General features: G+C 43.7%; 2 protein-coding genes across 2 annotated transcripts in view; one reads left to right on the top strand and one right to left on the bottom strand.

Moving 5' to 3' along the window:
• Positions 1 to 24,308, bottom strand: part of LOC140204030 (uncharacterized) — a 92,534-nt gene that overhangs the window by 27,175 nt on the left and 41,051 nt on the right. The gene's annotated exons all lie outside the window — the stretch shown is intronic.
• Positions 1,134 to 22,888, top strand: LOC140204018 (uncharacterized). Its single transcript, XM_072270241.1, has 2 exons — positions 1,134 to 1,173; positions 20,524 to 22,888. The coding sequence occupies exon 2, from the start codon at positions 21,727 to 21,729 to the stop codon at positions 22,690 to 22,692; it is 966 nt and encodes a 321-aa protein (XP_072126342.1). The 5' UTR covers positions 1,134 to 1,173; positions 20,524 to 21,726; the 3' UTR covers positions 22,693 to 22,888.

The following is a 24,308-nucleotide window of genomic DNA, read 5'->3' on the forward strand; positions in this document are numbered from 1 at the left end:
CATTGTAAATGTCCTGATAGTGGGAAGTTCACATCCACAGATGCACTGGGCTATCTGCACCACTCCCTGCAGAGTCCTGCAATTGAGGAAAGTACAGGCAGTGATGCAGCCCGGTGCCTCTGTAGAAAGTCCATAGGATTTTGGGGGCTCATGCCAAACTTCTTCAACCATCTGAGGTAAAAGAGGCACTTTTGTGCTTTTTTCACCACACAGCTGGCATGTACAGACCACGTGAGACCCCTGGTGATGTGTACGTCGAGGAACTTAAAGCTCAACCCCAGATCCATTAATGTCAATAGGGGTTAGCCTGTCTCCATTCCTTCTGTAGTCCACAACCAGCTCCTTTGTCTTTGCGACATTGAGGGAGAGGTTGTTTTCTTGACACCACTGTGTCAGGGTGATGACTTCTTCTTCTCTGTAGGCTGCCTCGTTATTATTTGAGCCAAGGCCAATCAATGTGGTATAACCAGCAAATTTAATTAGCAGGTTGGAGCTGTGCATGGTTTCACAGTCATGAGTGTACAGAGAGTACTGGAGGGGGCTTAGGACACAGCCCTGAGAGGCACCTGTGTTGAGAGTCAGAGGGGCAGGGGTGAGGAAGCCCATTCTTAGCACCTGCCGGCAATCTGACAGGATGTCCAGGATCCAGCTGCACAAAGAAGGGTGAAGGCCAACAGGCTCTTGAACAACCATTAGGCTGTTTAACAAAAGAGTCTAAACTACACTCAACTTCACTTGCTCAATCATTGAAATGTCCCACATTCAATGATTGCACTTTAAAGCACGTTATCGCATGTTCATTTTCATTATTATTCTCATTATCTCATGTTCTCGTTGTTTATTTATATTTGCATTTGTAGAGGTTGTTGCCTTCTGCCCGCTACTTGATCTTTCAGTGATCCTGTCATAGTTACTATGCTATAGATATGCTGAGTATGTCCACAAGAAAATAAATCTCAGGGTTATATATGGTGACATATCTGTACTTGGAGAATAAAATACACTTTGAACCTTGAACTGTAAAATGGCACCGAGCATACCCAGAAAGCACAGCGCTTCAGAAATCACCGTCCGTCCGCCGTCAACCAATTGCGCATGCGCATGAGGCACAACCAGCTGCCAATATTCGCGCATGCGCCATGTGGACAACCGGCTCTGGAGCATCGGGAGTAGGTAGGAGCGGGGTTCGGGTGGGTTTTCATCAGCACCGGGGTCGGCAGCCTGACTGGGGGACAATTACTCCGGGCGCCGGACACACTGTGGACCCGGGATGGTGACACTTATTTCCCTCTCTCAGCCCCACGATTCACACCCGGTCCGGTGAATTTTCCGATGATGGGCGCTGCCGAGGCCATGTTGCGGCGCATGCGCATCGCGGGCCGGTGAGGGACAGAGGCTGGGTTCGGGGTTGGTGACAATGTCTCTGTGTAGAGGCGGCAATGGGTGATGCTGCCAAGGCTTTCCACTCAGTCCGCAGGCTGAGGGGCTGGCAGCCCAGTCATCTCCCAGACACAGCCGAGCCTCAGCTGTCTGAATCCCAGGATCGGGAACGGAACAGAATCAGAGTGACAGATCACCGGCATATGTCATGAAATGTGTTGTCTTTGCGGCAGAAGTACAATGCAATATATAATTATAAAAAAATAGAGAATTATGGTTAAAACACACATAAAATTTAAATACGCAAACACGAGGAAATCTGCAGATGCTGGAAGTTCAAGCAACACACATCAAAGTTGCAGGCCAGGCAGCATCTCTAGGAAGAGGTACAGTCGACGTTCCAAGACCCTTCGTCAGGACTAACTGAAAGAAGAGCTAGTAAGAGATTTGAGAGGGGGAGGAGGAGATCCAAAATGATAGGAGAAGACAGGAGGGGGAGGGATGGAGCCAACTACTGACTCTCACAGCTATCTGGACTATTTCTCTTCTCACCCTGTCTCTTGCAAGAATGCCATCTCCTTCTCGCAATTCCTCTGTCTCCGCCGCATCTGTTCTCAGGATGAGGCTTTTCATTCCAGGACAAGGGAGATGTCCTCCTTTTTTAAAGAAAGGGGCTTCCCTTCCTCCACCATCAACTCTGCTCTCAGACGCATCTCCCCCATTTCACGCACATCTGCTCTCACTCCATCCTCCCACCACCCCACTAGGAATAGGGTTCCCCTTGTCCTCACCCACCACCCCACCAGCCTCCGGGTCCAACATATTATTCTCCATAACTTCCGCCACCTCCAACGGAATCCCACCACTAAGCACATCTTTCCCTCCACTCCACCCCCCCCCCCCGCTTTCTGCAGGGATCGCTCCCTACGCAACTCGCTTGTCCATTCGGCCCCCCCCATCCCTCCCCACCAATATCCCTGCTGGCACTTATCCTTGTAAGCGTAACAAGTGCTACACATGCCCTTACACTTCCTCCCTTGCCACCATTCCGGGCCCCAGACAGTCCTTCCAGGTGAGGTGATGGTGATATACTGCGTCTGGTGCTCCTGATGTGGCCTTCTATATATTTGCGAGACCTGACGCAGACTGGGAGACCGCTTTGCTGAACACCTATGCTCTGTCCACCAGAGAAAGCAGGGTCTCCCAGTGGCCACACATTTTAATCCCACATCCCATTCCCATTCTGACATGTCTATCCACGGCCTCCTCTACTGTAAAGATGAAGCCACACTCAGGTTGGAGGAACAACACCTTATATTCCGTCTGGGTAGCCTCCAACCTGATGGCATGAACGTTGACTTCTCTAACTTCTGCTAATGCCCCACCTCCCCCTCGTACCCCATCTGTTATTTATTTTTATACACACATTCTTTCTCTCACTCTCCTTTTTCTCCCTCTGTCCCTCTGACTATACCCCTTGCCCATCCTCTGGGTCCCCCCCCCCCATTTTCCTTCTCCCTGGGCCTCCTGTCCCATGATCCTCTCATATCCCTTTTGCCTATCAGCTGTCCAGCTCTTGGCTCCATCCCTCCCCCTCCTGTCTTCTCCTATCATTTTGGATCTCCCCCTCCCCCTCCCACTTTCAAATCTCTTACTAGCTCTTCCTTCAGTTAGTCCTGACGAAGGGTCTCGGCCTGAAACGTCGACTGTACCTCTTCCTAGAGATGCTACCTGGCCTGCTGCATTCACCAGCAACTTTGCTGTGTGTTGTGCAAAAAAAGTAGTGAGGTAATATTCGTGGGTTCAGAAACCGAGTGGCAGAAGGGAAGAAACTGTTCCTTAATCATAGAAAACATACAGTGCAATACCTTATACTTTATTGTCACCAAACAATTGGTACTAGAACGTACAATCATCACAGCGATATTTGATTCTGCGCTTCCCACTCCCTTCAGCCCACAAAGCTGTGCCGAACATGTCCCTACCTGAGAACTACCTAGGCTTACCCATAGCCCTCTATTTTTCTAAGCTCCATGTACCTGTCTAGGAGTCTCTTAAAAGACCCTATTGTATCCGCCTCCACAACCGCCACCGACAGCCTATTCCACACACTCACCAGTCGATGCGTAAAAAAACTTACCCCTGACATCTGCTCTGTACTTACTTCCAAGCGCCTTAAAACTATGCCCTCTCGTGCTAGCCATTTCAGCCCTGGGGAAAAGCCTCTGACTATCCACACGATCAATGCCTCTCATTATCTTGTACACCTCTATCAAGTCACCTCTCATCTTCCGTCACTCCAAGGAGAAAAGGCCGAGTTCACTCAACCTACTCTCGTAAGGCATGCTTCCCAATTCAGGCAACATCCTTGTAAGTCTCCTCTGCACCCTTTCTATGGTTTCCACATCCTTCCTGTAGTGAGGCAACCAGAACTGAGCACAGTACTCCAAGTGGGGTCTGACCAGGGTCATATATAGCTGCAACATTACCTCTCGGCTCTTAAACTCAATTACACGATTGATGAAGGCCAATGCACTGTATGCCTTCTTAACCACAGTCAACCTGCGTAGCAGCTTTGAGTGTCCTATGGACTCGGACCCCAAGATCCCTCTGATCCTCCACACTCCCAAGAGTCATCATTAATACTATATTCTGCCATCATATTTGACCTACCAAAATGAACCACCTCACACTTATCTGGGTTGAACTCCATCTGCCACTTCTCAGCCCAGTTTTGCATCCTATCAATGTCGTGTTGTAAACTCTGACAGCCCTCCACACTATCCACAACACCCCCAACCTTTGTGTCATCAGCAAATTTACTAATCCATCCCTCCACTTCCTCAGCCACGTCATTTACAAAATTCACGAAGAGTAAGGGTCCCAGAACAGATCCCTGAGGCACACCATTGGTCACCGGCTTCCATTCAGAATATGACCCGTCTACAACCACGCTTTGCCTTCCGTGGGCAAGCCAGTTCTGGATCCACAAGCAATGTCCCCTTGGATTCCATGCCTCCTTACTTTCTCAATAAGCCTTGCATGGGGTACCTTATCAAGTGCCATGCTAAAATCCACATATACTATGCCATATGCACGACCTGCCTTTGACAAAGCCTTGTTGACTATTCCTAATCATATTATGCTTCTCCAAATTTTTGTAAGTCCTGCCTCTCAGGATCTTCTCCATCAACTTATCAACCACTGAAGTAAGACTCACTGGTCTATAATTTCCTGGGCTATCCCTACTCCCTTTCTTGAATAAGGGAACAACATCCGCAACCCTCCAATCCTCCAGAACCTCTCCCGTCCTCATTGATGAAGGAAAGATCATTGCCAGAGGCTCAGCAATCTCCTCGCTTCCCATAGTAACCTGGAGTACATCCCGTCTGGTCCTGGTGACCTATCCAACTTGATGCTTTCCAAAATCTCCAGCATATCCTCTTTCTTAATATCTACATTCTCAAGCTTTTCAGTCCACTGCAAGTCATCCCTACAATTGCCAAGGTCCTTTGCCGTTTTGAATACTGAAGCAAAGTATTCATTAAGTACCTCCTCTGTTTCCACCAGTTCCATACACACTTTTCCATTGTCACACTTGATTGGTTCTATTCTTTCACGTCTTATCCTCTTGCTCTTCACATACTTGTAGAATGCCCTGGGGTTTTCCTTAATCCTGCCCGCCAAGACCTTCTCATGGCCCCTTCTGGCCACCCTAATTTCATTCTTAAGCTCCTTCTTGCTAGCCTTATAATCTTTTAGATTCATATAATTACCTAGTTTTTTGAACCTTTCATAAGCTATTCTTTTCTTCTTGACAAGATTTACAACAGCCTTTGTGCACCACGGATCTTGTACCTACCATCCTTTCCATGTCTCATTGGAATGTACCTACTCAGAACCCCGCACAAATATCCCTGAACATTTGCCACATTTCTTCGGTACGTTTTCCTGAGAACATCTGTTTCCAATTTATGCTTCCAAGTTCCTGCCTGATAACCTCATAGTTCCCCTTACTCCATTTAAACGTTTCCCTAAATTGTCTGTTCCTAACCCTCTCCAATGCTATGGTAAAGGAGATAGAATTATGATCACTATCTCCAAAATGCTCTCCTACTGAGAGACCTGACACCTGACCAGGTTCATTTCCCAATACCAGATCAAGTACAGCCTCTCCTCTTGTAGGCTTATCTACATATTGTGTTAAGAAACCTTCCTGAACACACCTAATAAACTCCACCCCATCTAAACCCCTCACTCTAGGGAGATGCCAATCAATATTTGGGAAATTAAAATCTCCCACCTCAACAACCCTGTTATTATTACTCCTTTCCAGAATCTGTCTCCCTATCTGCTCCTCGATGTCCCTGTTACTATTGGGTGGTCTATAAAAAACACCCAGTAGAGTTATTGACCCTTTCCTATTAATTTTCCAAAATTATAAACAGAATAAGTGTTAATACAGAGAGAATGGAATAATTATATTATTAATAAACATGTACAAAAAACTTTCAAATAATACTGGTATAATAACCTTTCAAACTCTTAATATATTTATTCATAAAAAAAGAAATAAGAAGAAAAAAAAATACAAAGAAAAAAAAAGACTAAATACTAATCCCCCCCCCAAAAAAAGCAAACGAAACAAAACAAAGCTAGACCATTATCTTAAATCCAACACGTTCAATAATGTCGTCAACTCCGCTCCTCTATTCGTATATTTTTGGTTAATAAGAAGGATTTGGAAAGGTCAAATTACATTAAATAAATGGTTTCCAAGTCTCTTCGAATTTAACCGAAGGATCAAAAATATCACTTCTGATTTTTTCTAAATTCAAACATAATATAGTTTGGGAAAACCATTGAATTGGTCTCCTTCCAGTTCAATAAAATGGATCTTCTGGCCATTAAAGTAACAAATGCAATCATCGGACAGGCTGAAGAGGATAAAAATCTATGTTCTACCATTGGCAATCTAAAATTTGCCATAATAGGATGAGGTTGTAAATCAAAATCCAAAACTGTTGAGTGAATATCAAAAATATCTTCCCAGAAATTTTCCAAAAGAGGACAGGACCAAAACATGTGAGTTAAAGAAGCCACCTCAGAGTGACATCTATCACAAATATGGTTTATATAAGAATAAAAACAGGCTAACTTATCTTTAGACATATGAGCCCTATGCACTACTTTAAATTGTATTAGTGTATGTTTAACACATATAGAGGAAGAACTAAATAATTGAAAATTTTTATTCCATTTCTCTATAGGTAGGCAATGTTGAAGTTCCCTTTCCCATTCATTTTTAATTTTATCAGATACACCTGGCTGTAATTTCATAATCATATCATAAATAGATGCTATTAATCCCTTCTGAAAGGGATTTAAACCTAAAATCTTATCAATGATATCAGTAGGGTATGAGGCCGGGAAGGTAGGCAGCATGGTATTTAAAAAATTCCTTATTTGTAAGTATCTAAAAAAATGGGATCTAGGCAAACTAAAGTTATTAGATAACTGTTCAAAAGACATGAAACAGTTATCCTGAAATAGGTCATGAAAACATGTCATACCTTTCGTTTTCCATATCGAAAAGGCTTGATCCATAACCGAGGGTTGAAAAAAAAGAGATATAATTGAGCTTGATAATATAAATTCATTCAAACCAAAAAATTTACAAAATTGAAACCATATTCGTAATGTATGTTTAATTATTGGATTAACCATTTGTTTGTTCAATTTAGATAATACAAAAGGAAGTGAAGTTCCTAAAATGGAAGCTAAAAAGAACCCTTGTACAGAGTAGCCTTCAAGGTTTACCCAATGTGGACTTGGAATTATATTCCAGTCTCGTGTCCAAAATGTTAAATATCGAATATTAATTGCCCAGTAATAGAATCTTAAATTAGGCAGTGCTGAACCACCATCTTTCTTGGACTTCTGTAAATATTTTTTACTTAACCTGGGGTTTTTGTTTTGCCATATATAAGAAGAAAGTTTAGAATCAATAGTATCAAAAAAGGATTTAGGAATGAAAATTAGTATCTCTTGAAATAAATATAAAAATTTAGGTAAAATAATCATTTTGATAGCATTAATTTGGCCAATCGGTGATAGGGACAATGGGGACCATTTAGTAATCAGTTGTTTAGCCTGACGAATTAACGGTAAAAGGTTGAGCTTGAATAAATCCTTATGTCTCTTAGTAATTTTAACTCCCAAATAAGTAAAATAGTCAGTAATCACTCTGAATGGAGAACATCTATAAATAGGAACCTGCATATTTAATGGAAAAAGTTCACTCTTACCTCGATTCAATTTATAACCAGAAAAACTACTAAACTGAGCAGGCAGAGTTAATACTGCCAGAATAGATTTCCCTGGGTTAGAAATATATAATAGTAAATCATCTGCATATAGTGATAATTTATGTATCGTCATTTCCACGGGTAATACCAAATATATTAGGGGAGTCACGAATAGCAAGACCTAGTGGTTCCAGGGCAATGTCAAATAGTAGTGGACTAAGAGGGCAACCTTGCCTAGTACCTCGAAATAAATGAAAGGGTGGGGGGGGATCTTTGATTATTAGTAAATACCGAAGCCAAAGGAGCAAGATATATCGATTTAATCCAAGATATAAATATCGGACTAAAATTAAATTTCTCAAGCGCATTAAACAAGTATGTCCATTCGACTCTGTCAAAGGCTTTCTCAGCGTCCAATGAAATGACACATTCTGGGTGAAGGAGTATAAACAATATTCATTAATCTCCTAATATTAAAAAAGAGTAATGAGTTTTAATAAATCCAGTCTGATCAGCAGAAATAATTTGAGGCAATACATTCTCCAATCTCATTGCCAAAATTTTAGAAAAAATCTTAGAGTCCACATTCAGCAAAGATATAGGCCTGTAAGATGCACATTCAGTAGGATCCTTATCTTTTTTAAGAATTAGGGAAATAGAAGCTTGGTAAAAAGATTGTGATAATTTGCCTATGATACTGCATTCCTAAAAATTCTACATAATCAAGGAGTGAGTGTAGTAGAAAAAAAAATTTAAAATTCTACTGTATATCCATCTGGACCAGGTGCTTTACCTGAGTTCATCGAAGAAATAGCATTTTTTATTTCTTCTGCCATAATAGTTACATCTAATTTTAAATGTTCATTGGATGATAATTTTGCAATATTCAATTTGTTTAAAAATTCATACATGATGGTGGAATCATCAGGAAATACTGATTGATATAGGGAGGTATAACATTCTAGTAAAGATTTATTTATGTTTTATTTATTTATTTATCTATTAAGAGACTTGGCTGGCACCAGGGCAGGAATGGATTCTCAATATTCCTGGATTTCAGTGCTTTAAAAGGGATAGAGAGGGGGGATAAAGGGGAGGAGGGGTGGCAATACTGGTCAGGGATACTATACAGCTACAAAAATGGTGGGCAATGTAGCAGGATCCTCTTTTGAGTCAGTATGGGTGGAAGTCAGGAACAGGAAGGGAGCAGTTACTCTATTGGGAGTATTCTATAGGCCTCCTGGTAGCAGCAGAGATACAGAGGAGCAGATTGGGAGGCAGATTTTGGAAAGGTGCAAAAATAACAGGGTTGTTATCATGGGTGACTTTAACTTCCGTAATATTGATTGGCACCTGATTAGTTCCAACGGCTTAGATGGGGCAGAGTATATGGACAGGCCCACTAGGGGGAGTGCTATACTAGATCTAGTACTAGGTAATGAACCGGGTCAGGTCACAGATCTTTCAGTGGGTGTGCATCTGGGGGACAGTGACCACCGCTCCCTGGCCTTTAGCATTATCATGGAAAAGGACAGAATCAGAGAGGATAGGAAAATTTTTAATTGGGGAAGGGCAAATTATGAGGCTATAAGGCTAGAACTTGCGGGTGTGAATTGGGATGATGTTTTTGCAGGGAAATGTACTATGGACATGTGGTCGATGTTTAGAGATCTCTTGCAGGATGTTAGGGATAAATTTGTCCCGGTGAGGAAGATAAAGAATGGTAGGGTGAAGGAACCATGGGGGACAAGTGAGGTGGAAAATCTAGTCAGGTGGAAGAAGGCAGCATACATGAGGTCTAGGAAGCAAGGATCAGATGGGTCTATTGAGGAATATAGGGAAGCAAGAAAGGAGCTTAAGAAGGGGCTGAGAAGAGCAAGAAGGGGGCATGAGAAGGCCTTGGCGAGTAGGGTAAAGGAAAACCCCACGGCATTCTTCAATTATGTGAAGAACAAAAGGATGACAGGAGTGAAGGTAGGACTGATTAGAGATAAAGGTGGGAAGATGTGCCTGGAGGCTGTGGAAGTGAGCGAGGTCCTCAATGAATACTTCTCTTCGGTATTCACCAATGAGAGGGAACTTGATGATGGTGAGGACAATATGAGGGAGGTTGATGTTCTGGAGCATATTGATATTAAGGGAGAGGAGGTATTGGAGTTGTTAAAATACATTAGGACGGATAAGTCCCCGGGGCCTGACGGAATATTCCCCAGGCTGCTCCACAAGGCGAGGGAAGAGATTGCTGAGCCTCTGGCTAGGACTTTTATGTCCTCGTTGTCCACGGGGATGGTACCGGAGGATTGGACGGAGGCGAATGTTGTCCCCTTGTTCAAAAAAGGTAGTAGGGATAGTCCGGGTAATTATAGACCAGTGAGCCTTACGTCTGTGGTGGGAAAGCTGTTGGAAAAGATTCTTAGAGATAGGATCTATGGGCATTTAGAGAATCATGGTCTGATCAGGGACAGCCAGCATGGCTTTGTGAAGGGCAGATCATGTCTAACAAGCCTGATAGAGTTCTTTGAGGAGGTGACCAGGCATATAGATGAGAGTAGTGCAGTGGATGTGATCTGTATGGATTTTAGTGAGGCATTTGACAAGGTTCCACACGGTAATCTTATTCAGAAAGTCAGAAGGCATGGGATCCAGGGAAGTTTGGCCAGGTGGATTCAGAATTGGCTTGCCTGCAGAAGGCAGAGGGTCGTGGTGGAGGGAGTACATTCAGATTGGAGGCTTGTGACTAGCGGTGTCCCACAAGGATCTGTTCTGGGATCTCTACTTTTCGTGATTTTTATTAATGACCTGGATGTCGGGGTAGAGGAGTGGGTTGGCAAGTTTGCAGACGACAGAAAGGTTGGTGGTGTTGTAGATAGTGTAGGAGATTGTCGAAGATTGCAGAGAGACACTGATAGGATGCAGACGTGGGCTGAGAAGTGGCAGATGGAGTTCAACCCGGAGAAGTGTGAGGTGGTACACTTTGGAAGGACAAACTCCAAGGCAGAGTACAGAGTAAATGGCAGGATACTTGGTAGTGTGGAGGAGCAGAGGGATCTGGGGGTACATGTCCACAGATCCCTGAAGGTTGCCTCACAGGTAGATAGGGTAGTTAAGAAAGCTTCTGGGGCGTTAGCTTTCATAAGTCGAGGGATAGAGTTTAAGAGTCGCGATGTAATGATGCAGCTCTATAAAACTCTGGTTAGGCCACAATTGGAATACTGTGTCCATTTCTGGTCGCCTCACTATAGGAAGGATGTGGAATCATTGGAAAGGGTACAGAGGAGATTTACCAGGATGCTGCTCTTGTTTAGAGAGTATGCATTATGATCAGAGATTCAGAGAGATAGGGCTTTACTCTTTGGAGAGAAGGAGGATGAGAGGAGACATGATAGAGGTGTACAAGATATTAAGAGGAATAGATAGAGTGGATAGCCAGCGCCTCTTCCCCAGGGCACCACTGCTCAATACAAGAGGACATGGCTTTAAGGTAAGTGGTGGGAAGTTCAAGGGGGATACTAGAGGAAGGTTTTTTACTCAGAGAGTGGTTGGTGCGTGGAATGCACTGCCTGAGTCAGTGGTGGAGGCAGATACACTAGTGAAATTTAAGAGACTACTAGACAGGTATATGGAGGAATTTAAGGTGGGGGGTTATATGGGAGGCAGGGTTTGAGGGTCGGCACAACATTATGGGCTGAAGGACCTGTAATGTGCTGTGCTATTCTATGTTCTATGTTCTATCTCATCATGATCAACCGTCAAAGTATCATCTTGTTTACGAATCTTAATAATCTGTCGCTTAACCGAAGCCGATTTCAATTGATTAGCCAATAGTTTCCCAGTTTTATCACCATGTGTATAGAATTGACTCAGTTTTAGTTAATTGGCTTTCAATCCAAGATGATAGTAATAGACTATGTTCCATTTGAAGTTCAAATCTCTCTTTGTAGAGCTCCTGATTAGGGGCTGTGGAATATTTCTCATCAATTTCTTTGATCTTGTCAACCAGTTTAAGTATCTCATTATTACTTCGGTTTTGTAATCCAGCAGTATATGAAATAATTTGTCCACGAATGTATGCTTGAAAAGTATCCCATAGTGTCCCACTGGAAATATTCTCCGTAAAATTCGTTGTGAAGAAAAAATTAATCAGTTCCTCAATAAATTTAACAAAATCCAAATCCTGAAGCAAAGTAGTATTAAATCGCCATTGTCTAGAATTAGAAGATATATCCCTTGACTTATTAGATAGTTTTAACGGTGCATGATCAGAAATAGCAATGGAATCATATTTACAACCAATAACAAATGGAATTAATTGAGAATTGATAAGAAAATAATCAATTCTTGAATATTGATGATATACATGTGAGAAAAAAGAGAACTCTTTTTCATTGGGATGCAAGAATTTCCAAATTTCTGAGATTCCAGAATCAGTCATAAAAGAGTTAATAAGAGTAGCCGATTTATCCGGAAGTACTTGATTAAACATGGATCTATCCATCAAAGGGTTTAAACAACAGTTAAAATCTCCACCCTTAATCAACCTATAATCATTTAAATTAGGAAGAGATGTAAAAAGATTCTTAAAAAATTCGGCACAGTCAACATTCGGGGCATAAATATTGAGAATACTAACTTTTTAGCTAAATAACAAGCCAGTAATTAACAAAAATCTACCATTCGGGTCTGAAGCCATCTCATGATGAAAAAATGAAATTGACAAATCTATAAAAATAGAAACGCCTTTTACTTTGGTCTGTGAATTCGAGTGGTACCGTTGGCCCTTTCAGAACCTAAAATAACGTTGATTATCCTCTTTCCGGATATGAGTTTCTTGTACAAAAATAATGTGAGTGTTCATCCTATTGAATACTTTAAAATTTTTCTTCCGTTTAATTGGGTGGTTTAAACCATTTTTATTCCAAGAAACCAAATTAATAACCTTATCCATACTACTAAGCTCAAGCATAAGGTATGTAAAGGGTTAACCAGAGTACAAACTCATAACCCCGGAAGAGGAAGAAATGTTCAAAGAGGAAGCAGAAGTCACGACATTTCAGACATTTTGGTAGTTTCAGGTCAGCCCGTTTAAAAAGAAAAGCTAAATTGAAAATAAGAACAAAAATACCACCCCCCTTCCGCAAAAAACCGGAAAAAGGTCAGAAAGTGGCCAATGCTAAATCTACACCTAACTCTACCCCATCTTTCCAGGAGGCAACCCCAAAAGAAATATGTTTGTCATAAGAACCCTTTCCTATTCTTAACTTCCACCCGCAGAGACTCCATAGACAATCCCTCCATGACTTCCTCCTTTTCTGCAGCCTTGACACTATCTCTGACCAACAGTGGCACGCCCCCACCTCTTTTGCTTCCCTCCCTTTTCTTTCTGAAACATCTGAAGCCTGGCACTTGAAGTAGCCATTCCTGCCCCTGCACCATCCAAGTCTCTGTAGTGGCCACAACATCATAGCTCCAAGTGCTGATCCACGCTCTAAGCTCATCCGCTTTATTCATGATACTCCTCACATTAAAATAGACACATCTCAAACCATCGGACTAAGCGCATCCCTTCTCTATCACCTGCCTATCCTCCCTTTTACACTGTCTCCAAACTTACTCTATTTGTGAGCTAACCTCCCTTTCCTCCGTCACTTCAGTTCGGTGCCCACGTCTTAGCAATTCTAGTTTAAACTCTTCCCAATAGCCTTAGCAAACCTTCATGCCAGGATATTGGTCCCCCTTTGTACAGGTCACACCTGTCCCAGAAGAGGTCCCAATGATCCAGAAATCTGAATCCCTGCCCCCTGCTCCAATCGCCCAACCACGCGTTTATCCTCCACCTCATTCTATTCCTATACTCACTGTCATGTGGCACAAGCCGTAATCCAGCGATTACTACCTTTGAGGTTCTGCTTCTCAACTTCTTTCCTAACTCCCTGTAGTCTTTTTTCAGGACCTCCTCCCTTTTCCTACCTATGTCGTTGGTACCAAAATGTACCACAACCTCTGACTGTTCTCCCTCCCACTTCAAGATATCATGGACTTGATCAGAAACATCCCAGACCCTGGCACCTGGGAGGCAAACTACCATCCGCGTTTCTTTCCTGTGTTCACAAAATTGCCTATCTGACCCCCTAACTATAGAGTCCCCTATCACTGCTGCCATCCTCTTCCTTTCCCTACTCTTCTGAGCCACAGGACCAGACTCTGTGCCAGAAGCGCGACCACTGTTGCTTCCCCCAGGTAGGCCGTTCTCCTCCCCCCCCCCCAACAGTACTCAAGCAGGAATACTTATTCTTAAGGGGGACAGCCACTGGGGTACTCTCTAGTACCTGCTTCTTGCCCTTCCCTCTCCTGATTGTTACCCACTTCTCTGTTTCCTGTGGTCCCGAGGTGACCACCTGCCTATAGCTCCTCTCTATCACCTCCTCACTCTCCCTGACCAGGCGAAGGTCATCGAGCTGCAGCTCCAGTTCCCTAACTCGGTCTAAGGAGCTGCAGCTCGACGCACCTGGTGCAGATGTGGTCGTCTGGGAGTCCGGAAAATCCTTCAGTTTGGCTCCTGTACCTCCTTCCTGATGGTAGCAATGAGAAGAGGGCATGGCCCGGATGATGGGGATCCTTAATGATGGAGGCTGCCTTTTTCAGGCATTGATCCTCGAAGATATACTGAATGCTACAGAGGCGAGTGCCCATTATGGAGCTGACTGAGTTCACAATATCTGCAGCTTCTTTCAATCTTATACAACAAGTTCCTTTCCCTCCCCACCCCCTCTCCTTTATAGCTGCATCAATATGTTGGACCCAGGTTAGATCCTTAGGGATTTTGACACCCAGGATCTTGAAGTTGCTCTCTCTTTCCACTTCTTATCTCTCTGTGAGGACTGCTGTGAGTTTCCTCATCTTACCCTTTCTGGAAACCACTATCAGTTCTTCAGTCTTACTGATGTTGAGTGCAGGGTTGTTGCTATGACACCACTCAACTAGCTGGTATATCTCGCTCCTGTACCCCCTCTTGTCACCATCTGAAATTCTACCAACAATAGTTGTGTCGTCAGCAAATTTATAAATGGCATTTGAGCTGTGCCTAGGTGTAGAGAGAGAGAAGATCAGTGGGCTAAGCACTCATCCTTGAGGTGCGCGAGTGTTGATTGTCAGCAGGGTGGAGATGTCATTTCCCATCTGCACACATTGCGGTCTTCCAGTTAGGAAGTCAGGGTCCAGTTGCAGAGGAAGGTACAGAGGTCCAGGTTCTGGAGTCTTCTGGTCAGAACTCTGGGAGTGATTGTGTTAAATGCTGAGCTGTGGTCAATAAACAGCATCCTGACAGAAGTATTTGTTTTGTTCAGGTGATCCAAGGCCGTGTGGAGAACCAATGAGATCACGTCCTCCATAGACCTACTTTGTGATAGGCAAATTGCACTGGGTCCAGGTCCTTGCTGAGACAGGAGTTAATTCTAGCCATAACCAATCTCTCAAAACATTTTATCACCATAGATGTGGGTGCTACTGGACAATGGGCATTGAGACAGCTCACCTTACTCTTCTTGGGGACTGGTATGATTGTTGCCCTTCTGAAGCAGGTGTAAAATTCTGACTGCGGCACTGAAAGGTTCAAAATGTCTTCGAGCACAACCTGCTGGTTGCTTGGCACAGATTTTCAGAGCCCTATCAGGTACTCCATTGGGGCCTGGCAGCTCTTTAAAGATGCTCTAACGTCAGTCCCTGAGACAAGAGATCACAGGGTCATCAGGTGCTGTAGTTTTATTTTCCCTTTCAAAGTGTGCATAAAAGGCGTTGAGCCCATCTGGGAGTGAAGCATCACGACCACACATGATGCCAGGCTTCGCTTAGTAGGAAGTACTGGCCTGTAATCCTGGCTAGAGTTGACATACATACAATTCCATCTCCAGCTTCATGGGGAATTGTTCCTATGCTCATGAAGTAGCCCTCCGTAAGACATACAAGGTCATCTTGTATAGTCCTGGGTCACCAGACTTCAATGCTACAGATTTAGCTCTCAGCAGACTACGAACCTTCTGGTTCATCCATGGCTTTTTATTCTTGTGTACAGTGTGTTCTTGTAGATGCACACTCATCCACACAGGTTTTAATGAAGTCAGTGACAGTTATGGCGTACTCATTCAGACTCGACTCAAGTGCACGATTCCTTAAATTAACTTTTAAACCAGAGCAACATCCCCTCTTCCACTCCCTTGAAAGGGAACTGTACCAGCGACCAGAGTCCGTTCGTGTATTATCCACTTTGCAATGGATTTTTTAAATACCTTAAAATAATGTTACTAACTGTATGGTCCATAGATGAAGCTGTGGCTTTCAACTGTAGCGTCTAAAATGGGAATTTCATTGGAGTTCCTACACACGTCGCCTTCTTGGTAGATAATGTGCTGAGTTAAGAATGAGGCTTAAAACAAGGTAGTGGTTCTCTGTTCAGTAAAGCAGTGTGAATAGAATCGAAAACAAAAGCTTCTTAGGGAGAGCAAACAGGAGATAGATAGGAGTGACAGGGAGTTATTCACCCAGAGGCTGCAGGAGTTCGATAAGTGGGTGATGGTCAGGGAAGTGAGGGAAAGGGCTCAGATGGTAGAGAGCAGCCCTGTGTTCATCTCCACCCCCCCCCCCCCCCCAGTAATCATTATCTCATTTTGGATGCTGTTGAGTGGGGTGACCTGACAGAGGACAACCATGGCAATCAGGTCCCTGGCACCGAGCCTGGTTCCGTGGTGCAGAGGGGAAAGAGGAAGATGAGGAATCCGGTAGTCATAGGGGATTCCATAGTGAGGGGAACAGACAGGAGGTTCTGTCAGCCTGACAGAGTCACCCACATGGTGTGTTGCCTCCCAGGTGCCAGGGTACGGGATGTCTTGGATCAGGTGCAGAGTCTTCTGAAGGGAGAGGGTGAACAGCCAGAAGTCTTGGTACATGTTGGTACCAATGACATAGGTAGAAAAAGGGAGGAGGTCTTGAAGGGTGAATTCAGGGAGTTAGGTAGGAAGCTGAAAAGCAGGACCTCTAGGGTAGTAATCTCAGGATTGCTACCTGTGTCACGTGCTAATGAGCACAAGAATACCATGACCAGGCATATTAATATGTGGCTGAGAGACTGGTGTAGGGGGCAGGGATTCAGATTCCTGGATCATTGGGACCTCTTCTGGGGGAGGAACAACCTGTGCAAAAAGGACGGGTTACACCCGAACCCAAAGGGGTCCAATATCCTAGCGAACACATTAAATAGAGCTGTTAGGGAGGGTTTGAACTAATTTGGCAGGGGGATGGGAACTGGAGTGATAGGGCTGAGGAAGGGGAAAACAGAAATAAATCAAAGATAGCGTGCAACAGAGATTATAGAAAGAACAGGTAGGAGATGAGGCTTAATCACAGCCAGTGGCATGAGTTACAGGGCAATAGAGGCATGGTGCAGTTCAAACAGAAAGCAACAAATACTGGACTGAGAGTGTTATATTTGAATGCACGCAGCATAAGGAATAAAATTGACAATCTTGAAATTCAGCTATAGATTGTCAAATATGACGTGGCCATCTCTGAAACTTGGCTAAAGGATGGCTGTCATTGGGAGCTGAACGTCCAAGGATATACGGTGTATCGGAAAGATAGATTAGTAGGCAGAGGGGGTGGTGTGACTCTGTGTATAAGAAATAATATTAAATCATTAGGAAGAGAGGACATAGGATTGTAAGGTATGCAGTCTCTATGGGTTGAGTTAAAAACAAGAAGAGTAAAAGGACCCCAATGGCAGTTGTATACAGGCCTCCAAACAACAGCCGGGATGTGGATACAAATTACAGCAGGAGATAGAATAAGTATGTCAGAAAGGCAGTGTCATGATAATCGTTGGGGATTTTAACATGAAAGTGGATTGGGACAGGTCAGTACTGGACCTCAAGAGAGATAATTTGTAGAACGTCTAAGGAATGACTTTTTAGAAGAGCTTGTTGTTGAGCCCACTAGGAGATTGACTGTGCTGGATTGGGTGTTGTGCAATGATCCAAAGGTGATAAGAGAGCTTAAGGTTAAGGAACCCTTAGGGAAAAGTGATCACAATATGATCGAGCTAACATTGAAATTTGAAAGGGAAAATTTAAAATCCAATATGTGTGGATATTTCAGTGGAATAAAGGAAATTACAATGGCATGAGAGGGGAACTGGCCGTAGTTGACTGCAAAGGGACATTTGCAGGAAGGACAGCAGAGCAGCAATGGCTGGAGTTACTGCAAGAAATGAGGGAAGTGCAAGACGGATATATTCCAAATAAGAAGAAATGTTCCAAGGGAAGAAGTACACTACTGTGGCTGGCAAGTGAAGTCAAAGCCAAAGTAAAAGCAAAAAAGAAGGCATACAAGGAAGCCCGAGCCAGTGGGAAGATGGAGGATTGAGGAGTTTTAAAAACTTGCAGAAGGATACTAAGAAGGTTATTAGGAAGGAAAAGATGAATTATGAGAGGAAGCTGGTGACTAATATCAAAGAAGATACTAAAAGCTTTTTCAAGTATATAAAGGGTAAAAGAGAATTGAGAGTAGATATAGGACCAATACAAAATCATGCTGGAGATATTGTAGTGAGAGATGCAGAGATGGGAGAGGAACTGAATACGTATTTAGCACCGGTCTTCACAGTGGAAGACATCTGCAGTATACTGGACATTGAAGAGTGTCAGTAAGTTGAAGTTTGTGCAGTGAAAATTACGACTGAGAAGGTGTTCAGGAAACTTAATGGTCTGAGGGTGGATAAATCTCCTGGACCTGATGGAATGCACCCTCGTATTCTGAAGGAAGTAGCTGGAGAGATTGTGGAGGCATTAACAATGATCTTTCAAGAATATAGATTCTGGCATTGTACTGGATGACTGGAAAATTACAAGTGTTACTCAGCTATTTAAAAAGGGTGGGAGGCAGCAAAAAGGAAACTATCGACCTGTTAGCCTGACATCAGTGGTTGGGGAGTTGTTGGAATCGATTGTTAGGGATGAGATTACGGAGTACCTGGAGGCACATGACAAGGTAGGCCAAAGCCAGCATCGTTTCCCGAAAGGAAAATCCTGTCTGACAAACCTACTGCAATTCTTTGAGGAAATTACAAGCAGGGTAGACAAAGGAGAAGCAGTAGACGTAGTGAACTTGGATTTTCAGAAGGCCTTTGACAAGGTGCCGCACATGAGGCTGCTTAGCAAGATAAGTGCCCATGGAATTACAGGTAAGTTACTAGCATGGGTGGAGCATTGGCTGGTCGGCTAGAGAATGGGAATAAAGGGATCCTATTCTGGCTGGCTGCCAGTTATCAGTGGAATTCACAGGAGTTGGTGTTGGGACCGCTGCTTTTTACGATGTATGTCAGTGATTTGGACTACAGTATTAATGGATTTGTGGCTAAATTTGCCGATGATACAAAGATAGGCGGAGGAGCGGTGAATGTTGAGGAAACAGAGACTTAGATAGTTTAGGGGAATGGGCAAAGAAGTGGCAAATGAAATACAATGTTGGAAAGTGTATAGTCATGCACTTTGGTGGAAGAAATAAACTGGCAGGCTATTATTTGGATGGAGATAGAATTCAAAATGCAGAGATGCAAAGGGACTTGGGAGACCTTGTGCAAGATACCCTAAAGGTTAACCTCCAGGTTAAGTCAGTTGTGAAGAAGGCGAATGCAATGTTGGCATTCATTTCTAGAGGTATGGAATATAAGACCTGGGATGTGATGTCGAGGCTCCAAAAGGCACTCGTGAGACCATACTTGGAGTATTGTGTGCTGTTTTGGGCTCCTTACTTTAGAAAGGATGTACTGACATTGCAGAGGGCTCAGAGAAGATTCACGAGAATGATTCCAGGAATGAAAGGGTTACCGTATGGGTAATGTCTGGCAGCTTTTGGGCTGTGTTCCCTGGAGTTCAGAAGAATGAGGGGGGGATCTCATAGAAACATTCAGAATGTTAAAAGGCCCTTACAGATTAGATATGGCAAAGTTATTTCCCATGGCAGGGGATTCTAGGACAAGAGGGCACAACTTCAGAATTGAAGGATGTCCTTTTAGAACTGAGATGCGGAGAAATTACTTTAGTCAGAGGGTGGTAAATCTGTGGAATTTGTTGCCACGAGCGGCTGTGGAGGCCAAATCATTGGGTGTATTTAAGGCAGAGACAGATAGGTTCTTGATTAGCCGAGGAGTCAAAGTGAAGGCAGGGGAAGGGTTGGAGAATTGGATCAGCCCATGATTAAATGGTGGAGTAGACTCAATGGGCCGAATGGCCTACTTCTTCTCCTATATCTTATGGTCTTGTGGTCTAAAAGCCTTGCATTCGATTTGGATCTTTTCTAAAATTGCCTCTTTCTACATCTTCTGGTTCTGGATCTTTCTGCCTGCTGGAACATGTTTCATCCCATTCTCTCTGGGAACAGACTGATATCAGACACCTTTGTCTGGGGTAACCAGTGACCTGCAGCACTTACACTGGTGAGGGAGTGGGGTTTGAGTACTTGGAAAGTCTCCAGAGCAGCCATGTAATATCATGTGCTCTTTGTAGCTCTGTGTGACACGCCCAGAACCTGAAATAATACTGACTGGGAGAGCCAAACTGAGCCAAGTCACAGATTGACAACAGGCAGAAATGTCCATTCTGATACAGGCGGAAAGACAGGAAATTAATTGTCAGTCCGGATTCCTGGACAGTGCCCAGTTAGACAATGAGGAATTGTTCCTCCAACTTGGGCTGAATCTCATTGTGACAGCCTAATGTTAGAGACTAAAACTATTTAATTTAAAATGCTCTCTTTCACCCACTGATATCTTTTGTAAATCTTCTTGCAGGTTTGAAACATCAAAGAATTTCTGAATGGGTATCTTGAAAACAAAAACATCAGTTCTTCAGTGCAACATCAGTTCTGCTGTCTTTGTCAGCTCACCAGCATTTGAAAACAATCAGTCTCTGAATGTAGAGGAGGAGATGCTTGAGAAGACAGAACAACAGTCACAGCAAGGAGAATCCGAACACGTGTTCAGTGTAGGGGTGAGATTTGCATGAACCCACCTGGAGATAAAGCTTCTAATTGTCTTCAGATTATCAAAGGAGTGACCAGATATTCTCTTTGTAGCACCAATAGATCAGTTGTCAATCCTTGGAGATGAAGATGTATCTCATCCCAGCTGGATATGTGTTTTGGGTCTGAAAGGAAACATTCTGTTTTAACTCAGTGAAATTCACTGGAACCGGGGTGCTGAGAACACACCAGCGTTTGTTCACCAGAGATCAGTTCTTCAACTGCAATGATTTTACAAGGGATTCACTATGACTAACATCTGACTTGGTGAATTGTCAGACAATTGATATCATTCACCTGCTCTCAGTGTGGGCATGAATTATCTCACTCAGCCAACCTGCAGATATACCAGTGAGTTCACACTGGGGAGAGGCCAATGATCTGCTCTTTGGGAGAGGATATACTCAGTCATCCAACCTGAAGATACATCAACAAGTTCACACTATAGTGAGGCGGTTCACCTGTTCTGTGGGAAGCAATTGGTTCTGTCATCCAAACTGAAGATTTCAGACTGGGGTATCGGAGTTTGGATTTCAGTTCAGACACAGTCTGTAAGGAGCTTGTACGTCTTTGCCGTGACCACATGGTTTTCCTCCGGGTGCTCTAGTTTCCTTTCACAGTCCAAGGACATATCGGATAATAGGTTAATTGGTCATTGTAAATTGTCCTCTGACAGAGCTGGGTTAACAGGTGGATTGCTGGACGGAGCAGCTGATTGGGCTGAAGAGGCCTGTTCCATGCTGTATCTCCAAATGAAATCAAATAAAATCCACACCAGTGAGAGGCCGTTCACCTGCTCCTTGTGAGAAGAGATTGACTCACCAAGTCTACGTGCAGATACATAAACAGGTTGGAGAGAGAGATAGAGAGAGTTAGAGAGAGAGAGAGAGAGAGAGAGAGAGAGAGAGAGAGATAGAGATTGAGATTGTTCCACAGTTCAGTGTGTGGACAGGGATTCATTAATACATCCCACATGATGAGACAACAGCAAGTTCAAACTGGGGAGAGACCATTCACCTGCTCTGAATGCGGAAAGGGATTTACTTGCCCATCAAAACTGCTTTCACACCAGAGAGTTCACACCAGGGAGAGGCCGTTCACTTGCTCTGAATGTGGGAAGGGATTTACTGAGTCTTGTAATTTACTGGTGCACCAACGAGTTCACACTGGGGAGAAACCATATACTTGTTCTGAATGTGGGAAGGGATTTACTCAGTCATGTAACCTACTGACACACCAGCGAATTCATACTGGGGAGAGACCGTTCACTTGCTCCGAATGTGGGAAAGGATTTACTCTGCAATCTCACTTAAGGACACACCAGCGACTTCACACTGGGGAGAGGCCGTTCACCTGCTCCGAATGTGGAAAGGGATTTACTCTGTCATCTCACCTACTGGCACACCAGCGAATTCATACTGGGGAGAGACCGTTCACCTGCTCTGAATGTGGGAAAGGATTTACTCTGCAATCTCAGTTACGGACACACCAGCGACTTCACACTGGGGAGAGGCCGTTCACCTGCTCCGAATGTGGAAAGGGATTTACTCTGTCATCTCACCTATTGGCACATCAACGAATTCATACTGGGGAGAGACCATTCATTTGCTCTGAATGTGGGAAAGGATTTACTCTGCAATCTCACTTAAGGACACACCAGCGAATTCACACTGGGGAGAGGCCGTTCACCTGCTCTGAATGTGGAAAGGGATTTACCGGGTCATCTAACTTATTGGCACACCAGCGAATTCACAGTGGTGAGAGACCATTCACTTGCTCTGAATGTGGGAAGGGATTTACTCGGTCTTCTAACCTACTGACACACCAGCGAATTCACACTGGGGAGAGCCCATTCACCTGCTCTGAATGTGGGAAGAGATTCACTCAATCAGCCCACCTTGTGACGCACTACCGAGTTCACACTCGGGAAAGTGTTTAAATAAGCAGCCTGCTGGATATTTAACCCTCACAGTTTCTGAATCCAGAGACGCGTTCAAAAGTGACTGTTGGTGTCAGACTTTAATTATTGCTGCTCTCATCAAACCAAGTCTGCACTGTAGTCACTGGGATGGGAGGTGTTTCTTAATGTTGATGTAATGGGAATGGAGTTTAATATTCTGGATCAGTGGCAAATAAATGAGTTCTATTTTAAACATTGACTCAGGTACTTAGTTAACCTACAACACACCAAGTTTACCGTTCGGGGCCAACAGAGTCCAGCTGGTCCCTGCCCATGTTTCTGTTCCACCTCTGTCCTTTTAAATCCATCCCTGCTTTTCACCTCTCACTGTCCCTGTGGTGATGGGCTCCAAGTCGTCACCAGTTGTGGGTGAAAAGGTTGCCCTTGAATTTCCTGCATGACTTTCTGCAGACTGAAGACAAGCTCACTGCAGTTATGTCCGACATGTTCTTCATCCCTCAAATCTTTGTGTTGAGGAAGAATGGCATTGGTTGTTAACCACCCTATTCCCTGTTCTTTTCAGTGTAATACATGAGAGTACAGATGCTAGAAATCCAGAGTAATACTCACACAATACTAGAGGAACACAGGAAGTCAAAAGAAAATTTGAAAGAATGGGACAAAGGGGGCTTTTTGGGGTTTGCTACTGGAGACTAGTGGTGTTTCTGCACAAGTAATCTGGCTTCATGTCCAAACGTTAAATGGTGTGGCAAGTAACCAATGGCTTCATTCTAAGTACAGTTACAACTGTGTTCCAAATGTCCAATATGCTGACATCACTTACTCTTTTTCTTGGCATCAAGAGTTCCTAGCATGTCTAACAATGTCCTGTTGAATCTCTCAGGCTGAGGATCATCTTGAGGATGATATAGCATTGTTCTTGAACTTCTCAACTCCAAACATGCTCAGTAACTCATGTATGAGACTGCTCTCAAAATCCTTTCCCTGATCACTGTGCATCCTTCTCGGGAGGCCATAATGAATGAAGTATTTCTCCCAACAACGCTTCTGCAAATGTGGATGCTTTCTGGTCCTTTGTGATGCAGCCAGTCAGAATGCTCTCCATGATACATTCGTAGAAGTTTTTGTGTTTTAGTTGATAAACCAAATCCCTTCAAACTCCTACTGAAATATAATCACTATTTTGTCTTCATTATCGCTGCATCCAGGTTAGGTCCTTGGAGAAATGGACACCCAGGAACTTGAAATTGCTGACTCTCTCCACTTCTGATGCCTAGAACCATAGAACACTACAGCACAGAAAACAGGTCACTCGGCCCTTCTAGTCTGTGCCGAAACTTTATTCCACTAGTCCCATTGACCCGCACCCAGTCTATAACCCTCCAGACCTCTCCCATCCATGTATCTATCCAATTTGTTCTTAAAACTTAAGAGAGCCCGCACTTACCACGTCAGATGGCAGCTCGTTCCACACTCCCACACTCTGAGTGAAGAAGTTCCCCCTAAACTTTTCCCCTTTCACCCTAAAGCCTTGTCGTCTCGTGTTTATCTTTCCTAATCTAAGTGGAAAGAGCCTACTCGCATTTACTCTGTCTGTACCCCTCATTATTTTGTAAACCTCTATCAAATCTTCC

The sequence above is a fragment of the Mobula birostris genome, chromosome 10 (genome assembly GCF_030028105.1).
Source record: "Mobula birostris isolate sMobBir1 chromosome 10, sMobBir1.hap1, whole genome shotgun sequence".
NCBI lineage: Eukaryota > Metazoa > Chordata > Chondrichthyes > Myliobatiformes > Myliobatidae > Mobula > Mobula birostris.